The following is a 21,794-nucleotide window of genomic DNA, read 5'->3' as shown; positions in this document are numbered from 1 at the left end:
GATCATGATTCTGTGGTATGGTGCAAGCAGGAAAAACACATTTTCATTTCAACATCATAGGACACTTTCAGAGAAATGAAAATTCTGGGTTTTTTTCCTGACGTGTCCCACAATGCCTGCTGTGTTGCTGAAGAATGGAGCACGTCAGCTGATTTTCTCATCATTCACATTTCAAATAATTTGTAACTAAATGTGAAATTCTGCTGAATGTCACATCCCACTTCGCTTGCTATAGACAACATTCAGTCTGTGGAGTTTCAGGATCAACCATTAAAGCAACATTGCCTGAAATGGATTTGCACTTAAATCGAGGCTTGGCTGGATAATACAACGTGGGTGAGAGAGAGATAAAAGATATCTTGAGTTCATCCTGTTGAGTTTTGTATTCAAGAGTTAAACTCGGCATCCGGACACAATTTCATCAGTCAAATATGTGAACATACTGATCCTTGGACTCAACCCTTTAAGCAAAACTCTGAACAAGGAAATTAGATTTTTAAATTTGCATATCTAGACCTTATTTGCCTATTTGAATAATAAAATGTGCTGCTGTGGCAATATTTAATTCAGTAATGTATCTTTCAAGAAAAGATGCCTTTAATTTTTTCACACAAAATAAAGTGGAAAATATATAATTTGTCTGGAAAATTTCCGTCCTTAGCCACATTAGCATTACTGGACTCAGTTCAGTGTTTATTGTGGCTCTATTTCACTGGTCTGTGAGTATTGCGAGAGTAAAACTGATTCCCGATCAATGACTGGTTAACGGTCCGCCGTGTCCCAACTCCCACCTCGTCCACTGTCCAATCGCTGACGCTCCGCAGAAAAAATTGACAAGAATGTCAGCCAATCGGGCGGCGTTGTATGGAGAGCGAATGGGAACTCACAACATCGGGGAAGTGAACTGTTTAACTCGGCCAACGGTTTTTTTTTTTTTAGGAAAGCCTCCAACGGCAATACGCCGAACCGCAGCGATGTCGAAGTAGCGTTGAGTTTTGCGATAACACAACTCGGGAATTATTAGAGGCTTAAACACAGCGACACTAAGAGGAGGGAGAAGTGTTACGACACCAGCCCGAGCTTCCTGAACCGGAGTCAAGCGAGGTAACGTCAAACCCACAGGCGGCAGAGGACGGCGACGCTGGAAGAGCGCAGTACCAGGAAGAGGTGAACCCGCAGCCCGACGTCGTGCGAGACATCCACCAGACGAGCGGGGACGAAGCTCAGCGCGGCCACAGCCATGTCTCTGGTGGAGCAGCGCCAGCAGTGGTACCCCACGAGTGTCCAGGTAACGGTGCACCAGGCGCGCAGCCTGCGCGTCAAGGGGAAGGGGGGCACCAACGACGCGTACGCCATCATCCAGGTGGCCAAGGACAAGTTCTCCACCTCGGTGGCGGAGAAGAGCGTCGCCCCCGTGTGGAAAGAAGAGGCCTCGTTCGACCTGCCGCTCTTCCACCCGGGCAACGCCGAGCGGTGCACGCTGCGCGTCGTGGCGATGCACCGGGCCCAGGTGGGGCTCGACAAGTTCCTGGGTCAGGCCGTGGTGAACCTGCTGGAGCTCCACGACAGCGGCTCCGGCAAAAAGACCGAGTAAGTGCCCAGTGCTCCGCGGAGGCCATGCGCCCACGTCAGTCTCCAGCATGTCGCAGCAAGCAGGGAATCGGGTGTCCGATCTGGATTTGGGATTGTGTTTTCCTCCTGTAAATTGTTTTCTCTAAACCCCTTTACACACCCAGCATCAACTTCGGTGTTAGTTGTCAGGTTTGCTGTAAAACAAACCACACCATGGACGCTGCAGCCCGAGTGGACTGGGATCATCCGATGAGTAGGTTGGCAGACAAATGAGGTGTTGGTGTGTCTTTCACTACACGTCTGACCATCGTTGCTATTCATTTAGGTGTATTTCCCCTGAGTTATTGTTGCTTTAAAACGAGCTGCCTTACGTTCCCCTCGGTGGCTGCATACAAACAAACCTTAAAGTTCCTCAAAGTCATTTGTTCCAAACTGGCCTCAGTGATTCAGTGACTAATGGCAGATGGTATTTTTGTTTCGTTGTTTGTTAATTGGTAAGTGGAAAGACTGAGCAAAACTTTAGCAGCTCATGAAAACGAACCTAATTTTACTAACGCAGTAATGCAATGTTGATTCTAAGGTTGTTAAGTTTATACTGACAGCGGTTAAATATTGGCGACTACCAGACACAGCCGGTGTGTCCTTGGAAATTGCCATTTATGAACGTTTTGGCTGGCGTCTGCTTTCACCAAACGGATAACATTTTGGTTAATGTAACTGACAACGGCCACTGGCAATAACATTTTTTTTTAAAACACTACACAAGCATTCCTTGTGTTTTTCTATGATTCCCCCTCCATTATGTTGCTTTTAACGAGTTAACGGCATTGCCCAGCTAATCCTGGTAAGTCTCAACGTTGGTGTAAATTGATACACAAATGAAAAGTGAAGTCCATTTTGTGTCCAGTGTACTCGGTGTACAGTTCACTTACAATAGGTCACAAAATGAAAAAACAACGACAACAAAAACATGTGCATGGTGAAGAGGTCTCCTCCCTCCTCCCTCCTCTCATCAGCGTCTTGGAGGGAAAACAGAAACCATGGAGTTGGTGGGAAAACAGGACAAAAATGGATTCCCTCTCTCCACTGGGCCACACCTAAACATTTTTGGCGGAGGCTCTGTTACTGGCAGCTTGGTGATCGAGGCCCGTCTGGAAAACTTTTTTTTCTCACATTGCTGCTGTTACTTCTGCATTTCCTCAGGTTTATTTACTAGTTTAATATACGTCTGCTCACACCCACATGCTCACACATTAACACGTGTTAGGATGAGTCAGAAGGACTTCTGTGGTTTGACGTAGCATGGGTGTAACAAGACTGAAAATAAAACATTACATTGTGTTCAACTAGGACATACACACCTACTTATGTAAGGTCATTTATAAATATAAGTTATAAGTATGGCTTAATATAGACTCTGTTAATTTTATTCCGCACTGTTAAACACCTCTCAATATATTTTTTGAAATTTACTGGGATGCCTTTAATTCAGAAATGACCTTTGGAACGACCGAGTGAGCCGGTGGTTGTGAATTCTCAGTAATCACTCATCATAGGGCTTGTTTATTAGTCTGTATATGGAAGGACTTCATGCACTTGGTTATTGCACTATCATATCTGAAATGTTATCTTGTGTTTGCGCAGTAAGTTTTTACACTTAAATGGCAAAGTTCACTCTTTGTGCTTTACTTTCCAAGTCTGAACCCCCTCACTCTTCTTGTCGTCCTGCTCCTTCTGTCTCCTTTAAGATCCAAGATGCCTGCTGGGTATTGGATGTTGCTGTTGTGGCCTGGTAGCCTGGTGTTAAATTACTTTCCTCCTTCCATGTTGTGCTGATACAGGGTGTGACATTGAAGACTTTGTTTTTCTGCTGAAAGGGAACTCAAGAGTTGCCACTAATACAGAAGAGTGGATTTGAGATGAAATGAGGTTATAATGGCACATATTTGAATTTGTCAAACAGTGGGCGACATTAACTATCCCAAATCATGAGACAAATAAGATAAATACCTTGGGAGAATTTTTATTTAAAGGAGCGGTGTTTTTTCCAGAGTTAAAAGTGACGTCTTTAAATGCTCTGTTTTGTCTAAATAACATTGTCAAAACTTTTTTTTTACTTATTGTTTTGCACTATTTTATGGCAAACTATGAATTGATTATTCCCCCTAATTATTACATCTCTATTTAAATGCATTGTTTAGATGAAGGAATAATTAATTCTTTAATATATTTTGATCAGTTATTTATATGGTTAGAACTACAAGTAAGGATTATTTTCATTATTAAGAAACTACCATGATTTTCATGTTTAAGCGATTAATTGTTGACCTCTATACAATTTTAGAAATTTGGTGATGGCTTTAGCACAAGATATTTTGGAGTAATGTTATTGGACCACTTCCAGTTGTAAATCTATGTTTCACTTGTAGGATAAACACACAGTCTCTCTTGTTAATCATTACAAGGGGTAGAGAGGTGACCTTGGCAGTTAACAGAAGGAACCTGTCCAGCAGGACCGGTGAGAGTGTTCATCAAACAGGACGGAACATGCACGCCCTGACATCTTATTAATAACTCTGACAATGGATTTTGTTTTTCGAGTCAGCTTAAATGCGTGCTCTGATGTAATCAATGAAGGCACGACAATAACAACATCAGTTTTTTAATTGGCTAGATCTTGGCCCTTGCAGTTAGACTTGGTTAGCGATTGTTTGACTTGGCATACTGGGTTTAGGGTGTGAGATGAGGAATGTTTGAATTACGATCAGCATAACGTTCACTACCTCACGTGATGTACAGAACCACCCTGCGTGTTTGAAAGTGTTTGAAGAACGTTGGTTCACTCCCATGCTTGTTCCCTGAGGGTTATCCCCAGTAGAGCCTGTTTGGACGTCTGCTGGATGACATGCTGCAGCAGTACACCACATGAACTGCTGATAACTCCCTGATTAATATCACACCATATCAATTCAATAATACACATTTTTTGTATATCCCAGTTAATTTCTTGCAGTGTTCGATTGAACCTTAATAGGACCCACGTACAGTATTATTTGACAAAATGATTAAAGTGAAAATACACCTTTTACATTAAAGTTGACATATACCAATATTCAGGTTCATATTTTTAATTTGGGTTACCACTTGAATGTTCAGAAAAAGCATCAGCTCTCTTATACTGCCCATTCCTGCAGCTCCTCTTTTCACCCTCTGTCTAAAACGCCTGGATTTATTTTAGCCCCCCCTCCCGATAAACCCCAGTCTGGTCTTGTTTGCCAGCTAGCCCAGTCTGTCGTGATTAGTCAACCGCTTTCAAAATGTGTTGGAAATGTTACGCAACTTCACCAGAAAAGTGGAGATTCTCAGATTGTAGGTGGGGTTACTCCAAAAGAGTCCAACTGTGACATCAGAGTGGGAGAGAAATCTGAACCAGTTGTTCAGAGCCAGGCCAACTTTTAGCCAACTCACCCAAAATGACAGGGTGGGCTTTTTTCACAGTTTGTGGGCTGGCAGGCTCCACAGACATCCAACTTTGTGTGCTCAAACACTGAAAAAGTGAATTTTTAATAATATGTCACCTTTAAGTGAAACAGTTGGAGGGCGCTGGTGTGGAACAAAAGAGTTCAAAAGGGGTACTCACTGTATTGGGGCACCTCTTCTACTGTATTAGTACATCCAACAATAGCAAGTCTGTAATTATAGAAGCTGAGAGCATCTGAAAGTAATGGCACTAATAGCTTGTTTTGGCATGGTTTTACACAGGGCTCTCCAGAACACTCCTACCTTTCCCTTGCAGACAATAAGTGCTGATGCTGTACAACAGAGAGGACATGGTTTGGGAGGGGCAGTGTGAACAAAGCTGTAATTGTCAGGCTTTATCTGTGTTTGACATGGTACTCCCCAACAGGAACTGGAACCAGCCGTACACTGGTTAATGACACCACATCAGTCTGAGGTTGAATGTGACAGCGTAATGACACCAACAGATTTGAAGCACGTGAGCTCAGAGCCATTAGGAACCAGGTGGTTTATGTTTGGTATTTATTTACAGTGCGCTATTTTTTATATTCGTCTTTAGAGCCTAAACAGTTTATCTGTTGGCCAATAAAAAATTGGCCGATATGAGTCTTCCACAGACAAATTGCCTTTTAAGTACTTGTCATTAAAAGAAAGCTAACGTTGGTCAAAATGTGCCGATTTAAAAAAATGTTTTTATTTAATAGAGAAAACGATGCAGGGAAGATGTGCATTTATGTCGAGATTTCTCATGATCAGCTGGGCTTTCATTACTGGTAACTGTCAGATCTGAACTGAGATTAATGTCCTCAAATGGGTTATTTGGGATATTTGGTTGTTTTTGTTTTGTTGATATTTATTAAAGATGTTGGTTAAGCTGTAAAATATCAAGCCTCAAATATGTTTTTGTCATAAGAATTTGATGACATCTGAGCAGTTGTTGCCAATACAACTGTAACTTTTTACTCCCTAATATTGTTATCCATATAATTTGTGCTTAATAGATGATAAACAGTTAATTTGTGAATAATCAGACCACCACCACTGTTTCAGTTTTAACTGGACTGAAATGATTTCACCTGTTTCCTGCACAAATCAACTTGTACAATTTCTGTAGCCACGTCATTTGAGTCTTTATACCAATTCACATGCTGCCTGTTACAGTGTAGCAAACTCTGCACAGTGTCAAAGTTTTGATCATTAATTCTGAAGAAAATTTCTACAATCTTGCAAAAATTCCAATTTAAACACCATTTTTTTCCCTCTATCATTTTGCAGTTGGTTCAAGTTGGTGGACAAGACCGGAAAAGAGGATAAGGCGCGAGGGGAGGTGCTGCTAGATATCCAATTCATGAGAAACAACATGTCGGCTAGCATGTTTGACCTTTCCATGCAGGACAAACCACGCTCACGCATCTCCAAGCTGAAGGACAAAGTTCGTGGGAAAAAAAAGGATGGCTTCTCTGACTCTGCTTCAGCTATTGTTCCCTCTGTCAGCCAGGTCCTCACTGACAGTGAGGGAGAGGCTGATGCACAGTCACTCAATCAGTCTCCAGGGGTGAAAAAGAAATCAAAGTTCAAAACCCTCTTTGCTCCCAAATCCAACTTGCAGCGTAACATCTCGCAGTCCATGTCCACACTGGGGACTCTTCCTGAGAAGAACTCATCTCTCAGTGGCAGCCGCTCATCTGGCCTCAATGTAGACTCTCCTGAAGGTAACTTTACATTTCTGTACTCTGTGTGCCGTCTTTCGACAGCTCTGTCTTTTCTCTGCTGCACAGTGCAAGTTACGTAAGTAATGAGGTTTTGCGTTTTAACAATGACATCATGCTTCACTGTTTGTCGTCCCACAGTTAAGAAGAAATTCAAATTCCTTGGACACAAGCGAACAGGCAGCTCTGACAGCAAGGTGTCTCAGGGTCCTTTCTCTCTACTGGGTCGCTCCAAGCAGAGCAACAGTGACCTGAACAACATGTGCATCAACGGCAGCCACGTGTATACAGAGGAGGCAGAGCCCAAGAGTGGATCTACACCCAGTCTGAACAGCTCAGGCCAAGGCTCTGTGGAGGATGTCTATAAACACACCTCTGACGTCTCTGCAGGTTCCTTTCAAAGTGTATCTGACCCCACCTCCAGGCACGAGTCAACAGAGAGAGCTGTACTGGAGCAACAGCGCCATCAAGAGGAGGAAGAGAGACGGCAGGCAGAAGAAAGGTGCATAGCTGAAGCAAAGAGGGCAGAGGAAGAGGAGAAATACAAGGCAGTGGCCAAGAGACTGCAGGAGGAAGAGGAGCGCAGATATCAAGAGGAACAGCAGAGGAAGAGGAGATACCTCGAGGATGAAGCAACAAGGAAGAAGCAGAAGCAGGAGGAGGAAGACAGAAGAAGGCAAGAGGAAGAGAGCAGGTTACTGCAAGCAGCAGAGAATCAGAGGCTTGAGGAGGAGCGTCGCAAAGTAGACGAGCAGAAACGACAGGAGGAGGCCTCAATGAGTGACAGGCTGTCGACTCTGTTCGGAATGATCAGAAAGAAGGATGAGAAAAAAGAGGAGGTCCAGCAGAATCCCAAAGAAGAGTTACCTGAACCGGCCCCTAGCCGTGACTCCAGAAATCTTGACCAGCCGAACTCCCACCACTCCAACAACCCATTTGAGGACATTAATCTCATTTCAGATCTGACAGTTACCAGTAATGAAAGCCCAGCTGATCATGAGAAATCCAGCCGCAATCCACAAACCCCCTCTGCCATGGTCTTCCTCAACCGCACTGCTAAAGTGTCTGCAGTCAAACCCAGGTAGGCCTTTTTCTCATGTAGTTCCATTATATGCTATTAACAAGTTTCTGTAATGCAATGCTATTTTTTTATATCACTGTTGTGATGCTAGCAATGTCATTGGTTGTTTGTAAACACAATATTCTTAGACTTGCCTGACTGGAATTTGCTTAGAAGGCCTGCAAGAGTACTTACACATAGTGTCGCCTTTTAGGTGGTATGTGCACTATATTTAACAAAAGCAGTGCTGAGCCTGTAAAACATCAACACATCTCTGTTATCCAGGCGTCAGTAAGAGGCACATATCACGTAAAAATATTATTTAAGGAATCCTAAATGCTTGTTTGTGATTATTCAGTTTCGTCCTGCACCGCGTCAATGCTGAAACTTGTAAATTCCACAACTCTCCGCCCTGTTTCTGTTTATGCTGCCTCAGCCGTGTGAATGTCTTGAATTACCAAAGCGTTGAATTCCAGCCAGTAGTTGACGAACGTGTTTGACCAGTTTGGTCCCTGCACAGATGAGCATCTGGGTGTGGCTTGTGTTTGTGAAGATGTTGAGCAGGTTGTGGACTGTTCATAAGGAGTGACGGAGCCCCAGAGTGACTTTCTACGGTGAAGTCTTGGGTGATCGGATTTTGGTTTTAATTGTTTTTTTCCCCCAAGTTTCTTGTGTACGGGATTGGATTGGATGCAATTTTTATTTATTTTTTCATAATGGTAAGGAGCTTGTGCCTGCTATTGTCACTGAAGTTGCTGTGGTCCTTGTTTTCAAGGAAGTTTTGTAGATGCAATTAGAGTGGTTTGTAATATTAAGTTAAGTTGTATATTTTGTTAGATTTTTGATGTTGGACTATCTAGTATGATCATGTGTCAAAATCGTACAGCAGAATTGCACTGTTGTCTTAACATATTGGACATGTTTCAATGTGAAAGGCTAGTAAGGGCCAAGAATAAAAACCGTGCCCGCAAGACATGAATATCAGAAGCACTGTAGGTTTTAAGTGTTAAGTGAATATTGATTAAGGGCTAATTATGTGAGGATGTAATGGGAATCAAATAGTTTTTGTTGTGTGACGTATTGACATGGTGAGATGCAAGTAAAATTGGTGACGGGTTTTCTACATTGGTGGAAGTGATTTTGGTGATGTGATGGTCAAACTGACCCGAAGGCCTTTGTTTTCACTCCTTGGCAGATTGGCTCAATCTCTGGAGTCTGAACCCCCTGACTGCCAAAACCCCAGTCAGCTGTGTCCTTCCCCAACCACCTCCGAGTCCACCCTCTGTAGTGTCCCATCTGAGACCCCTGACACTTTCTTCAAATTACACTCATCCTTGGCACCGCCAAACATAAGTCAAAGCCTGCCTGGTTCCCCTTCTGGGAGCACAGAGAATTTGTCATCTGTGGCGTCTGCGGGATCTTCACCCACCATGTCAGACAAGAAGAGAAAAGCCCCTCTGCCACCTATGTATACTGTACATGGGAACCAAACTGGAGGAAATAATGGTTCTGTCAGAGAGATTAAGAGCTGTGAATACGTAGAGGAAGACGGAATGCAACAAGGCAAAATTATGTCTCTACCACTTCCCGATTATGAAACCCTCTTCCCACAGAAAAGACACGGAGTACAAGGGCATACTCGATGGGATCATATAATTGCGGAGGTCAATCAGAGACAAAGGGACGGTGTACCTGAATTACTGGGTCCAGAGATGAGTGTGGACGGTCCAGAGAATCATGAACCAAGTCACAGGTCTTCCACATCACAAGAGATTCCTGCCTTCAGGAATTATGAAACAAAACCCGAGGAGAACAAACCTATGCCATCAAAAAAGGTGGCGGCCCTAGTTCCACCTAAACCAGTCACATCCCCTCCATCTTTTGCTGATTTTAGTCAAAGACCAAACCAGAACACTGCTCACCAATCTGTCATGAGACCTAATCCCTCTGTAGTCCCAGGACCTGTAAATACTGACATCTCACGCAGAGAAAGTCTCTCAGGGTTGCCCAGGGATGGAGTGAGGAAGGTTTTGTCCCCATCACCCGTGGCAACACATGCACCTAGACCAGGTGGCAAAATGGACACAAGTCCACCAGAGGATCCAAGGAAAGTGCAGGTCTCCATAAACAAAGAAGGACCCACAGCCAAACCCAGACAGAGGGTTAACAGCAAAGAGCCAACACAGAACAAAGATTCTGATGTGACACCAGACAATAATATTAACAGTAACACCCAAACATTATTAAGTCAAAGTGTGAGAAACATGGACAAAAAGGGCAGGCAGGCAAAGGAGAACTTGGCAGAGTTTGACCCGTTCCCCAGCACTGAGCTTCTTCCCAAAGACACATGGGCACAGCTGAAGCAGAACCAAGGAGTCGACGACCTTTTTACTGGCAACCTACAGAAAGAACAGAAAGATGATGATCAGGGAATGACAGCAGATGATCTTGATAAAATATTTAGTCAAGATAAGCCAACGGATCCCCTTTCTGGTTTTAATGGCAGTGATTCAAACAAACACAGTGAATACAGGACAGATGAGGATTCAATGGAAGTTAATTTTCCTGTTTTCCAAAGAAAGAATTCAGGGAGACAAAACCAGAGTCTCCAATCAAAAACTCCCTCGGATAATAAAGGTCTCAATTCTCGTCAAGAACCGGCGTATAAAGAAGGAACAACCAAAACCGCGGCTAATCAAGGCCTCACTGCAAATGTTGCCAGGAAAGAGTCTGTCGCACTCCAGCCTCAAGCTTATGTCAAAACACAAAGCAGTTTTGACGGAGGAGAGGATCGATTCAGAGCTGAACCTTTTACTGTGCCCGCTGCTTTCCCCTCCTCAGAGCCCCTCCAGGTAATTATGGAGGAACCAGCAGGAGGTCTGTCCAGGGGAAAGATCCCTTTGCAAGCATTGGTGTCATCATCTGAGGTTCAGCCTGTCAGTGCTCAGAATAGCAATGGAGGTGGGCTAGCCTTGACTTCCCGCAGGTGAGATTGAAGAGGCTACTTACATTTGTGGACTGTTGATCCAGATTTGCATACAGCTGCTGTTGTTGTCTTGGGAGGCGGAGAAGGTGTTGGGATTTCCCTTGGGTGTGACATGCTTGTGATTTCTTGGCTTACATTCCTAGTTTTGAGTTTGATTCTGAATGTTGCACATGGGTCACAGTGAAATCAAATGGAAGGTTCTCAAAACATTAAATTGTGAATGTGAAATTGGGATCTTTTTCTAAAAATGCATGCGCTTTCTTCACAGGCCTCATCCCGTGAAGCCCCTGACCTCAGCTGAGAGCCAGCACGTCACCAGCACCCAAAGTGGGAAAGAGATAAAGGCCTGGGACAACACACGCGGGAAGATCAAGGTACTGTCATGACAAATGTAACACACTGGGACCAACAGATTGGATATGTCCATTCACAGCAACATAATCCCATTATACTTATTCACAAGTTGTGCTTTCTTGAGCGAATTCTTAGATATCATCATAGATTCTAAAGCACTACCACCCTAGTAAATTTTAGGGGGTATTGTCCGAGCGACCCTATGTGAGAACACAGCAGGAAACTCTCAGAAAGGTTCACGGCGAGCGAGTTGACGCTATACCCAGGTGCTACCCCTCGCCTGAATGTTCCGGAAAATTTCCTGCTGTTGTGAAGGTGTCTGACTCGGGCAAGCTCCTGCTGCGTTCTTCATATGTGAACGGCATACTCTGGATCCAATTTTCTATCCGTTTTCCGAAGTTCACGTCTGAAAACAGACCATGTGCTCATAAGATGTGGCTGAAAGCTAGATAGGGAAAAGGGAAGCAGAACTTGTGTATTTTTATTTTTTTTTAAAGCTAAAAAGATTTCTTGAGTGTATTATCTCTAACAATGATCCAAATAGCTCTCAACAGTTCAAGAAAATATGTTTAGAAGGCATACTGAATACCGTGTTGACATTTTTCATGTCCATCAGTCGGGCGACTCAGTTGGAAGTGGACCTTACACTCAGCTGACCCAGGAAGAGTTGATCACACTGGTGGTGAAGCAGCAAACAGATCTGTCCAAGAAGGACGCGAAAATCGTTGAGCTGGAAGAGTACATCGACAATCTGGTGCTCCGCGTCATAGTGGAGCAACCCAGTATCCTGCAAACCTTAAACTCTCCCAAGCAAGTATGAGGTCACGGCTGCTGAAAGGAGGGAGTCCCACTTAATGGCCTACTTTTGTTTTCCTGTGTGAGTTTGTACTGTTGTCACTCTGTACTGAGAAACGCGATCTCTATGAAGGTCGTTGAGCATATGCACTTTTTTAAGTTTCAGAACACTGTTAAAATGTCTCTGAACTAATTATCCTCTGTGATAACTTCATAACAAGCAATTGAAAAAATCTTTATACAAGCAGATGAATGTATTGAAACTAAGGTACTGGAATTTGCTTTAAAACATTGTTACATGAAATATATTCAGCATCTTGATTTATATGCTGTACCATTCATGATGGAACTTGGGTTTAGCGTTCGAACGCAGAGAAACGTTTTCTGGCCTTGTTACTCTTTGCACTGGGCTTTGTGCAACTAACTAGTTTGATGCATGACCATTCCCATAACCATATACAACCATTCCAAATTCATGCACCATCTTTATGAGGTAAGTCTGTAATAGTATTGACGTATAAATAGTTCTGCAGTTCATTTTTTAGTCAACTTGCAGCGTATTCCTGCAGATAGTAACTATGAATTCTGAACTCATCAGCTAATTCATAATTATGATATAACAAGTGCTCAATGACTTTTTCCTTCTCCACTGAAGTCTTATTTTTTTATTTTGTTTGTTGATCCTTTCGGCAACCATGTTTTTTTAACCAGACAATTCAACATCCTTCACCTGTTGTACTCACCACAGTTGAATGTCAGCTGGTCTTCCAGTCCTTAAAAAGATATTGTGCCTATATATTTATATTTGGTTTATATTTTTTGAAAAACCAGCAATTAATAAAAGCAAGCAGCTCCTATGCGCTGTACACCCTTTGAATTATACAGCAGTTTTCTTCCTTATGTGGTTATAATGTAGCCTGTGCACATAGTTTAAAAATAAATTATGCAAGCAATATTTTTCGAATAATTTTTATGTAAGATTTTGATCTCTGGGATGTTTGTCTTATTTATAAATTCAAAAGCAAGAAATGATGAAAAACTACTCATTAGAGGAACAGTAATAGCTTAGATGAATCTTTATTTCAGACACATAGGTCTCCTTATCCGTAATAATCAGCCTCGTCTTTGTGTTTGACTACACTAATGAATGAAACCTGCATCTATGCCTTTACATGATGATCCTGTTTGATGTCTTGGCAGAAAATAGTAGCAATAAAAAATGTTCAGAGTACAGAGATGTGCCTTCAGAACCTTTTTCATGATTATGTTTGCTGGATGATGGAGAGTTGTTTGCTTCATCTCTTCTTTTTCTGAAGTGAGAGCTCAATGAGCAGAATGTCAAGCTTGATGTTTCTGATATTTGAAAAGACAGGCTGAGCGTAATACAGTTTTAATTTTTAAATAAAGACACTAAGTATTTCACCAGACTGTTGTATTTGTAATAACTTGCAATTTTTTATGTATATTTTAAGAGAAACCTACATGCGTAAATTAAATATTAATCTTCACAACTTATCATATAAGCCTTCAAACAAGCTACATAGTGCACAACTTGTGTGTTTTTAATGTTTTTTTCCTACTTCCAGTGGGTATATCTGTGGCTAGGATAAGTTTGGTGACAGGTATTTTAGTTACTGTCATCAGATCCCAGTTGTCTTTTTTGAAAGGACAAACCCAGCAATTATTTTAATCCAACTGACAGTTGGCCTGATATACTGTAGCTTACTACTCAGACCCACAGGTGTTCATTCTTCTCCAAAAACTATTAAAATCACATCATCAGACAGGGTCTGTTATTATGATGAACAGCGCCAATGTAGTTTATTTTATTTTATACATAGTCAGTGCAACATACAGTAGACCGTCCTGCTGCCTTGTATAGTTGCTAGTGCAACAAATCCGCAGCTGAAAACAGTCCCTGACTAATTCATAATTTCCTTGTGTGATTTTTACATAAAACACCATTGGTGTTTTAAGAAATGATGTAGTCCTTTGTTGGGAATAAATTTTTCTCTTTTGGCTTAATTAGTAATGAACGTGCTTGGTGGTGAGACCCACAAAATCTCACAAATTGCCTCTAGTGTTGTCACATGAGTCAGTGTTGGTTGTATCTGAAGAATACAAGTAAATACATGAATATAAGAAAACATTGTAAAGAGTGAGCTTACCATGCCTCTGTCACATGCAACCAAGCTCTCTTAGGCCAGCAACTCAAGTAGCACCCCCAAATGTCCATCTGAACTGTCTTAAAGAGCAACCTGCGTCGGGGATAATGTAGCCGCCAGGTTCTGATAAGGACGGACAATGCATGGAACAAATTTTTTTTAACTGTTATTGTGAGTCAAAACAATGTTAGAGAGCAACGTTGAATGTGTCTATACCTTGAGTGAAACCACACAGAGTTGAGAACTCTACTTTGCTACAAATATCTAATTCTGTGTGTTTCTAGAACGAGATGAGTGTGGTCTGCCCTAGGAAGCCAAGACTTCAACAACAGTGTAGCCCTTTAAAAACAGGAGCTTTACAAAACCACACTGGCTGTGGCACAGTTATTGGCCGAGATGCCAATGCGACGGCGGCACGTGAACATTTTGCGGAGCTCGGCGCGGAATCGGTCGTGCAGCCAGGCGTAGAGAAAGGGGTTACAGCAAGACGAGCTCATCGCGCACAGGTGACAGAGCAGCTGAATGAGCAGAAAGTACCGCTTGTCAATCAGGTCAATGTCAATGTCCCGCAGAACGTTGAAGACACTGATGGGCAGCCAGCAAATGCCAAACGCGGCCACCACCAGGCTCACCAGGCGGAAGGTCTTGCGCTTGCGCATGCGCTGAGCCTCTGCCTGGCTCTGGGTGTGGTGGCCCGGTATGACACAGTTCCGTAGCTTGACAGAGATGCACAGGTACGAGATGCAGAGCGCCGACAGGGGCAAGACGTAGGTGATGAAGAGCGTGCTGTACGCGTAGGCCAGCCGCTCCCTCTCCTGGCCCATCCAGAACTCCTCGCAGATGGTGAAGCCCTCATTCTTAAACTCCACGTGGTAGGTGTGAGCCACAGCTGGAGCCACCAGACTGCAGGACAGCAGCCAGATCCCAGACAGAAGGTAGGTGCACGCCAAGACTGAGATCCGCTTTTTCAGAGGGTGGACTGTGGCATAGTATCTGTAACGGAGCACAGGAGAGGATTCCATGACATCTATCTATCAATCTATCTCTCTATCTGTCTATCTATTTCAAAGAAAACAGGAACACACAAATGACAGTTTGGAACACCACAGATAATACAGCCTCATGTAGCACAGAACTTGGTTGACACCAACATTTAAAAAAAACTAAACACCATGTTTTTAGCTTCACAAATAACAATATAATTCGAATCAGGTCTGCTCCTACATCCAGGGTCAACAGACAGAGAAGAATTTTCCTCTTCCTGTAAACAGCCTGACATAGCAAGCAAGAAACCTTGGAGACCCCATAGTCTGACAAATCCCCCTACCATCCTGTTTGTCCTTCATACCAACAGATTTAAATTTGAAGGGGCCAAAAGGATGCGACTAGTGCACAATGACTGTTAAGAGCTGTAGAGGATCTGTTATGTAGTATGAGTAGCAATGAAATATTGTATGTCCTTTTTGTGGTAAACGCCGAACACATAATTGAAACATCGATAAAAGGGCAGCAGTGTGTGTGTGTGTGTGTGTGTGTGTGTGTGTGTGTGTGTGTGTGTGTATGTTTGCACACATCGTACGAAGGGCATAAATGTGTGGGGCCATGTGACCCAAGTACTCAATATTTTTAATTTTTTTTTGCCAAGGCCGTGAAGTTTCAGGTTTTTACTGAAATCATTTTTTTTTTCAATGACAATTTGAAACGGTTCCATTTGACCTGTTATCCATGACGCCTCTCAACGTTGGGTCTCAAAGAAATACCCAACAATAAATTTCAGCACTTGTATTGCGATATAGACTTTAATATAAGCCGTTAATATGCTTGTATGTGTTCACGTCCTTGTTTTTCTGAGCTGGAATAAAAATCCTTTCATCTAGGTGCTTGCCTCTGCCTCCGCAATTTGGTGCAATTTTCTTCAAGGGAGGCATTATGTACCTTTTTATTTATAGTCCAAATTTCTGTTGAGTTTATGGCAGTGCGACAAAGTGGTTTTTAAGCTTTTCTTTTCATTATCTGTCCAGTGTCGTCTGACACAATATGACTTACCTGTCCACACCGATGGCAGTGAGAGTGAAGACTGACACGTACACGGTCACGGGCTGGATGAGGTACACCAGGTAGCACATGAAACGTCCAAAGGCCCAGCCGTGCGGGTTGAAGGCGTAGGCCAGTGTGAAGGGGACGCACGTAGCACACATCAGCATGTCGGAGAAGGCCAGGTTCCCGATGAAAAAGTTGGTGACGTTGTGCATCTTGCGGGTGCAGCAGATGACGTAGAGGAGCAGGTAGTTGCCGAATACGCCCACGAGGGCCACCAGGGTGTAGCAGGGAATGATGAGCAGCTTGAAGGACTGGAGCAGCTCCACGCCCACAAACTGAGGGCTGCGCTTGGAGGAGCCGTTCTGCAGCGCCACCTCAAAGACCTGACCTGTGTCATTTCCATTCACATCATGCAGCATCACACATGGCGGAGTGAGCTCGGCTGGCCAGCCACTGCCTGTGCCCTCCATCCCAGAAGGCTGATGTCAGCCTGGAGGGGTGAAATCATGATTATGATACAGAGCATGTATACAACAACATGCACAGTAATATATGGAAGGCTGCCATTCCAAAGATACACTGATAGACATATGGTGATATCAGAAATATCTATCTACATTTACTGTGCTGTGTCTGTCCAAGAGATAACCTCAAAATACATGCAATTCGATGGAAACTGACCAGTCTCTATGGATCATACCAAGGACATACATGAACAATTCAAAATCTTTTTAAATCAAGCTTTAAAGAAAAACACATGTGCTCAATGACGTTTTCCTTCTCCACATTTGAAATAGTCTGCAATGACAGAGAGTTATGCACGTGTTTGCATCATTTCCACCTGCCTCTTTATCCACGGGTATATTGATATGCTGAAAGTCATCGTGTCTTGCATGTCAGCATAACAATATGCCCCTGGCTAGATGAATATATTTGAGTTTAAAAAAAGAGAAAGGCGGAAATGATACAAAACATGCACCAATTTTCTATCATTGCAAACTATTTCAAATGTTTTAAAGAAGAGTTGCTGATATGCTGAGAGACATGAACATACAAGTTTCCTGTAGTTCAGTTTAACTGGAAATATTCTTTTTTATGATTACCACGTATGAAGTAATGAGGCCTGTTTCCTGTCCAAACATATTTCACACATTTTTCTGATTCTAGCTATCAAAGAGAAAATCACAGCAACATGACGGTAACTCCCTTTTGTTGGAACACAGCAGTGTTCCTTGACTAACTTTATTCAGAAACGTGTAAATCAATCTGTTTGAAGTCCTGCGTGAGGTTTACTGCTTAGCAGTTCTGTGAAATAGAAAAGGGCACATCATGACCATATAAATGCATGACAACTGGACAATATTTGTCATAAATGGTAGACACTGTGCTTGTTTTGGAGTCACTGACACATTTGGCCCAAACTTGAATTTAGAATTTACTGCTCAAATCTGCCAACAATCCTGGTTCAAATAAAATGGGGGAAAAAAACAGTCCCTCGGTGGGACGCTCCACGCGTCCCACCGAGGTCGCATCCGGACCTGCAGGAGAGACATTCAACACTTACCGTGCGTCGACTGCCTCAGCTCGCAGCTGCGGAGTGTCCGTGCGGAGAGAGGTGCGATCCAGCGCGCGGCCCCTGTGCGCATCTGGAGACGTGTGCGCTCGTCGCCGTCGCACCAACGGCCGCGGAGCAGCGCGTACAGAGCCGAGCGCCCGCAGCCGTGCGTCCGCGTCGCTCCTCGGCTCGGCTCGTGCGTCCGCGTCCGCGTCGCTCCTCGCCTCGGCTCGTGCGTCCGCGTCCGCGTCGCTCCTCGGCTCTTGCGTCCGTGTCGGTCCTTGCCTCGGCTCGTGCGTCCGCGTCGCTCCTCGGCTCTTGCGTCCGTGTCGGTCCTTGCCTCGGCTCGTGCGTCCGCGTCGCTCCTCGGCTCTTGCGTCCGTGTCGGTCCTTGCCTCGGCTCGTGCGTCCGCGTCCGCGTCGCTCCTCGGCTCGGCTCGTGCGTCCGCGTCGCTCCTCGGCTCGGCTCGTGCGTCCGCGTCGCTCCTCGCCTCGGCTCGTGCGTCCGCGTCGGTCCTCGTGTCAGTTGACAGGGACGATCGTCCAGGCGCAGTCCGGGTGACGGGGATGGCTCGCGCGTGTATCCCCCTTTAAAACTTGCCTAACAGCTCCAATGAATGCCAGAGCCACTGAATGTTCAGCCCGCACAGCCTCAACAAAAACACAGTCACACAGTAGGCTCGCTCCATGGGGTTCCACTTTGGTCTACATTTTCTTATTTGCTTTTTGGCTCATTCTTCCTCTCAGGCAAATTCAATTTTTATTATGGCGAAAAACACAGAGGAATGAGGAAACTTCCGTCATCAAAAGAATCGGGCTATTCTCAGTGACGGGTAATGGTGACAGGCGCCTTTTGTATGCGTCCTCCAACGGTCCCAGTGCTGTCCGGATGGATGCAGCAGAGGTCACTGCCACGGTGGCTCTGCTGTTTGAACTGTCAGCCCACACTGGTCACAAATATTTGTCAAAGGGAGCGAGGGGGCACACTGATAAGGTTGGTGATGGCGTTTCAGTGTTGACTGGCTTTCGTGAGGACAACTGAAGATGGAGCTCTGTGGGCACGGCCTTTCGCTTGTGCAAACTGACTGTGAGGACACTCTGTTTTTTCTCCTCGACCAGCCAGCCGCCGGAGACGAAACAATCACCGCTTACACGCTGGAATTAGACGACCGCCTCTGGATCAATAGCCCGGTGTGAAGCCAGGCAACCAGGCCTGTTGATGGAGACCCTGACTTGATGTTCACGGTGGAAGTTGGATTCACAGTGTGTCTCCGGGCTTCGGAGTGTTTACTTGAAGATAAAGGGGCTTAGCTGTAATCAATAGATGTTAACTCTCCCCACGCTTCGTCCAGCATACAGCCAGTCATCTGCTCAGCCTGTGACCTGTGAGGGCAGAAATCATCCTTGAGGCCACTGGAACATGTCAAAACACAGAGCAGAGGATACAATGAAAAAGAGAGACAATAGCACAGTTCAGGCTCAAGTTTATATGTTAAATGTGTCACACGACTTTTAATTTGATCTTATAATTGTTGGTCAAGTAATTAGAATGGGGAAGAACCAGCACAGGACTCTACACATCTCTTGTCCAAACCCAAGGACCTCTTTCAGAAACTCGGCGGTAATGTTAGAGGCAGAAGAAGATTTTCTTCTGAAGCACAAACAGTACAGTGAGTAGGAACGATTTAGACTACATGAGCTCCTACATTGGCAGCGAGATAAGTTCACCTCGAATTTCTAAGGCAAGCTACAGTGAAGAAGAAGAATTGTACTCGCATAAGTCGATCGCAGACAAAAGCTGAGGCAGCATTTAAAAAGGAATCACTGTTTGCTCTTGATGTTTCTTACTTGCTGATGGGAAATAATGCCACGTTTTCATTCTTGCCAACGTTGAACAAACCCATCAGTCAAGTTCTGACCATGAGTTGTGTGCAGCTGCAGTCATCCTGTCTGACAGTGCAGGCTTCTCTATTGCTGATAAGCACACTTTGGGGGAAATGTATTGTTGTTACATCCACTTAAATAGGATTTACAGGTCGAGCATCAGATGCCATATTTGATAATATTGTTATGTATTTGCGATCTGTGCCATTTTGTCCAAAGGGAATCAAAGCTACTGTGAAATAGCTCGGACTGGCTCTATAGCTTCATGCAGATCGACTTGGGGGGAAAAATTTGCTGATCATCCTCTATTCCTCAACACGTTTGTTGGGTGAGTGTGGTCTATAAATACTAAACTTGTAGAACTTGTGAACAACTGCAAAAGCAACTAAGCAGACAATAAAGTCAGCGACTTAAAGTAAAACAAGATAACTAAGAAACCAACTTTAGTTGAGGTGACAAACGGACACTCAAAGTTTCTTAACGGAGCAACAACACTACACACTCGCATTAAATTGTACCACAGTAGAACTACAGCCGTGAGCTTTCATGGGACCATGTTGAAATTATTTTGAGAACCACTTGTCTCTGAGGCCAAACGCAGAGTGAGGGGAACAAAAGACGCTGAGCATTAAAGAGGAAGATGATCTAATGAGTCAGACACGTTGCGGTCAAATAATGCAATCTCCACGATCCCCGAAGCTTGAAAGACAGAATCATCGTGAATACGTTTGGTTTTTATCTGACATGCAATTTGAATTGCCGTCCTCCGAAGATGAATCTGTCTGGTGATCCTGCGACTAAAGATCACCATTCGGATTTGGCACAGACATCCATTATATTTCCAAAAGAAATAAAGAAATGGGAATCTATTGTAATGTAATTTTACCCTACAATCTTCTTAAGTGACCCGATGTCCAAGTTAACTTTCTTTAAAAGTTAAACTTACCGGAAGACATGAGCTAAAGATGTTTTTTTTCTCTCTCTCTGCAACTCTGTGACCTGACCTTTGCAGCCATGAAACCAGTCCGTGCCTGTCATGTAATGGACAAATAACCAGCACAAAGGGCTTTTATGTGCGACTTCAAATAAGTAATTGGTTTCTCCAACAGTTTGCAGTGCATTTGAAAGCACCCTGAAGAGTGTGGTGATTAACAGACCTGAAAGCATTTGAGTGATTCGTGTGGAGCGTGTGCATGACGAGCTAAAGTTTCAGAGCTCAGTGTGAGAGAGAGAACTGTCTGTGCTGCGGACAACAAAAGGACCCCCCCCCCCCCCCCCCCCCCCCCCCCCTTACCTGGAGAATCCACACCAAGGACTTGGAGGATAACTCTGGAACCCAACGGAAAAGGAAAGTAAACCACTCAATTCATGATCTCATTCCCTTCTCACTCTGTCACCCGTGTGCAGTGATTGCCAGCCTATGGACGGCCAAAGCTGCAGAGAACCGTGACTTGATATACTGAACTGGGTCCTCTGAAAAGACCCCAGCCGTGGGAGCTCAAACAAAGTGTCAAGGTATAAAGAAGGGATGGCCCGATCAGGGCAATATTGGCCAAAATGACTGGATCGGATATCGGAAAAAATAAGAAGTAAAATCCGATCCGATACATTATAGTAAATAATACCAAATAAATGCCTGTTTACATATCTACTAAGCCTTGAACGACATTCAGGCACTTACATTTTATTTATTATTATTTAATTTACAGTTTACAGTTCAATATGTTTTTTGCTTGTTTGAACGTTGCCGACCATAAAACATTCTGCCAAAAGTTCTGTGAGAAATAAAACAGCAGTATTCCATAACTCAGTCATGTTGCTGGCTAGGTATGTCTTCCTTTAGGGGAGCAGATTATTTTTTCTTACAAGATGGCTATAGGTTAAGCAAAGTGCATCCTGAACAATGCATTATTAATATTTTATTTTATGAGTGGGGAAAAGATTGTATCAGATTAATATCGGATCGGTTTCGGCAGATAGTCAAGTTTGCAGGATTGGTATCGGTTAGTAATAGAAAAAGTGGCATCGTCCCATCCCTTGTATAAAAACCTCTTCGTGACCTATCCCGATCTTACTACGACTCATTTATCTGGACTTGCTTTTTAACCTCCCGTGTAACTCCATAGAGCGGAGACAGCCTCCATTCCCCATTCGC

The 21,794-nt window shown here is 43.8% G+C and overlaps 2 protein-coding genes across 4 annotated transcripts; one reads left to right on the top strand and one right to left on the bottom strand.

The window, feature by feature from the left end:
* The first annotated feature begins 875 nt into the window (after positions 1–875).
* Positions 876–13,420, top strand: rab11fip1a (RAB11 family interacting protein 1 (class I) a). 3 transcript variants are annotated; one of them, XM_035639048.2, is made up of 6 exons: positions 876–1,590; positions 6,367–6,803; positions 6,942–7,881; positions 9,056–10,846; positions 11,115–11,220; positions 11,817–13,420. In XM_035639048.2, the coding sequence occupies exons 1-6, from the start codon at positions 1,241–1,243 to the stop codon at positions 12,018–12,020; spliced, it is 3,828 nt and encodes a 1,275-aa protein (XP_035494941.1). In that variant the 5' UTR covers positions 876–1,240; the 3' UTR covers positions 12,021–13,420. The 3 variants fall into 3 exon arrangements, with proteins under 3 accessions (XP_035494941.1, XP_035494942.1, XP_035494943.1); XM_035639049.2 differs by lacking the exon at positions 9,056–10,846 and having other exon boundaries at positions 884–1,590; XM_035639050.2 differs by lacking the exons at positions 876–1,590; positions 6,367–6,803; positions 6,942–7,881 and adding an exon at positions 7,939–8,579.
* prlhr2a (prolactin releasing hormone receptor 2a) lies at positions 13,054–18,188 on the bottom strand. The gene is made up of 3 exons (XM_035639051.2): positions 17,765–18,188; positions 16,207–16,690; positions 13,054–15,153 (listed from the first exon to the last, which is right to left on the bottom strand). The coding sequence occupies exons 2-3, from the start codon at positions 16,668–16,670 to the stop codon at positions 14,517–14,519; spliced, it is 1,101 nt and encodes a 366-aa protein (XP_035494944.1). The 5' UTR covers positions 16,671–16,690; positions 17,765–18,188; the 3' UTR covers positions 13,054–14,516.
* Positions 18,189–21,794: the final 3,606 nt, after the last annotated feature.

The sequence above is a fragment of the Scophthalmus maximus genome, chromosome 19 (genome assembly GCF_022379125.1).
Source record: "Scophthalmus maximus strain ysfricsl-2021 chromosome 19, ASM2237912v1, whole genome shotgun sequence".
Lineage (NCBI taxonomy): Eukaryota > Metazoa > Chordata > Actinopteri > Pleuronectiformes > Scophthalmidae > Scophthalmus > Scophthalmus maximus.
The sequence above is the reverse complement of the archived record's forward strand: the minus strand, read 5'-3'. Positions and strand labels throughout refer to the sequence as shown.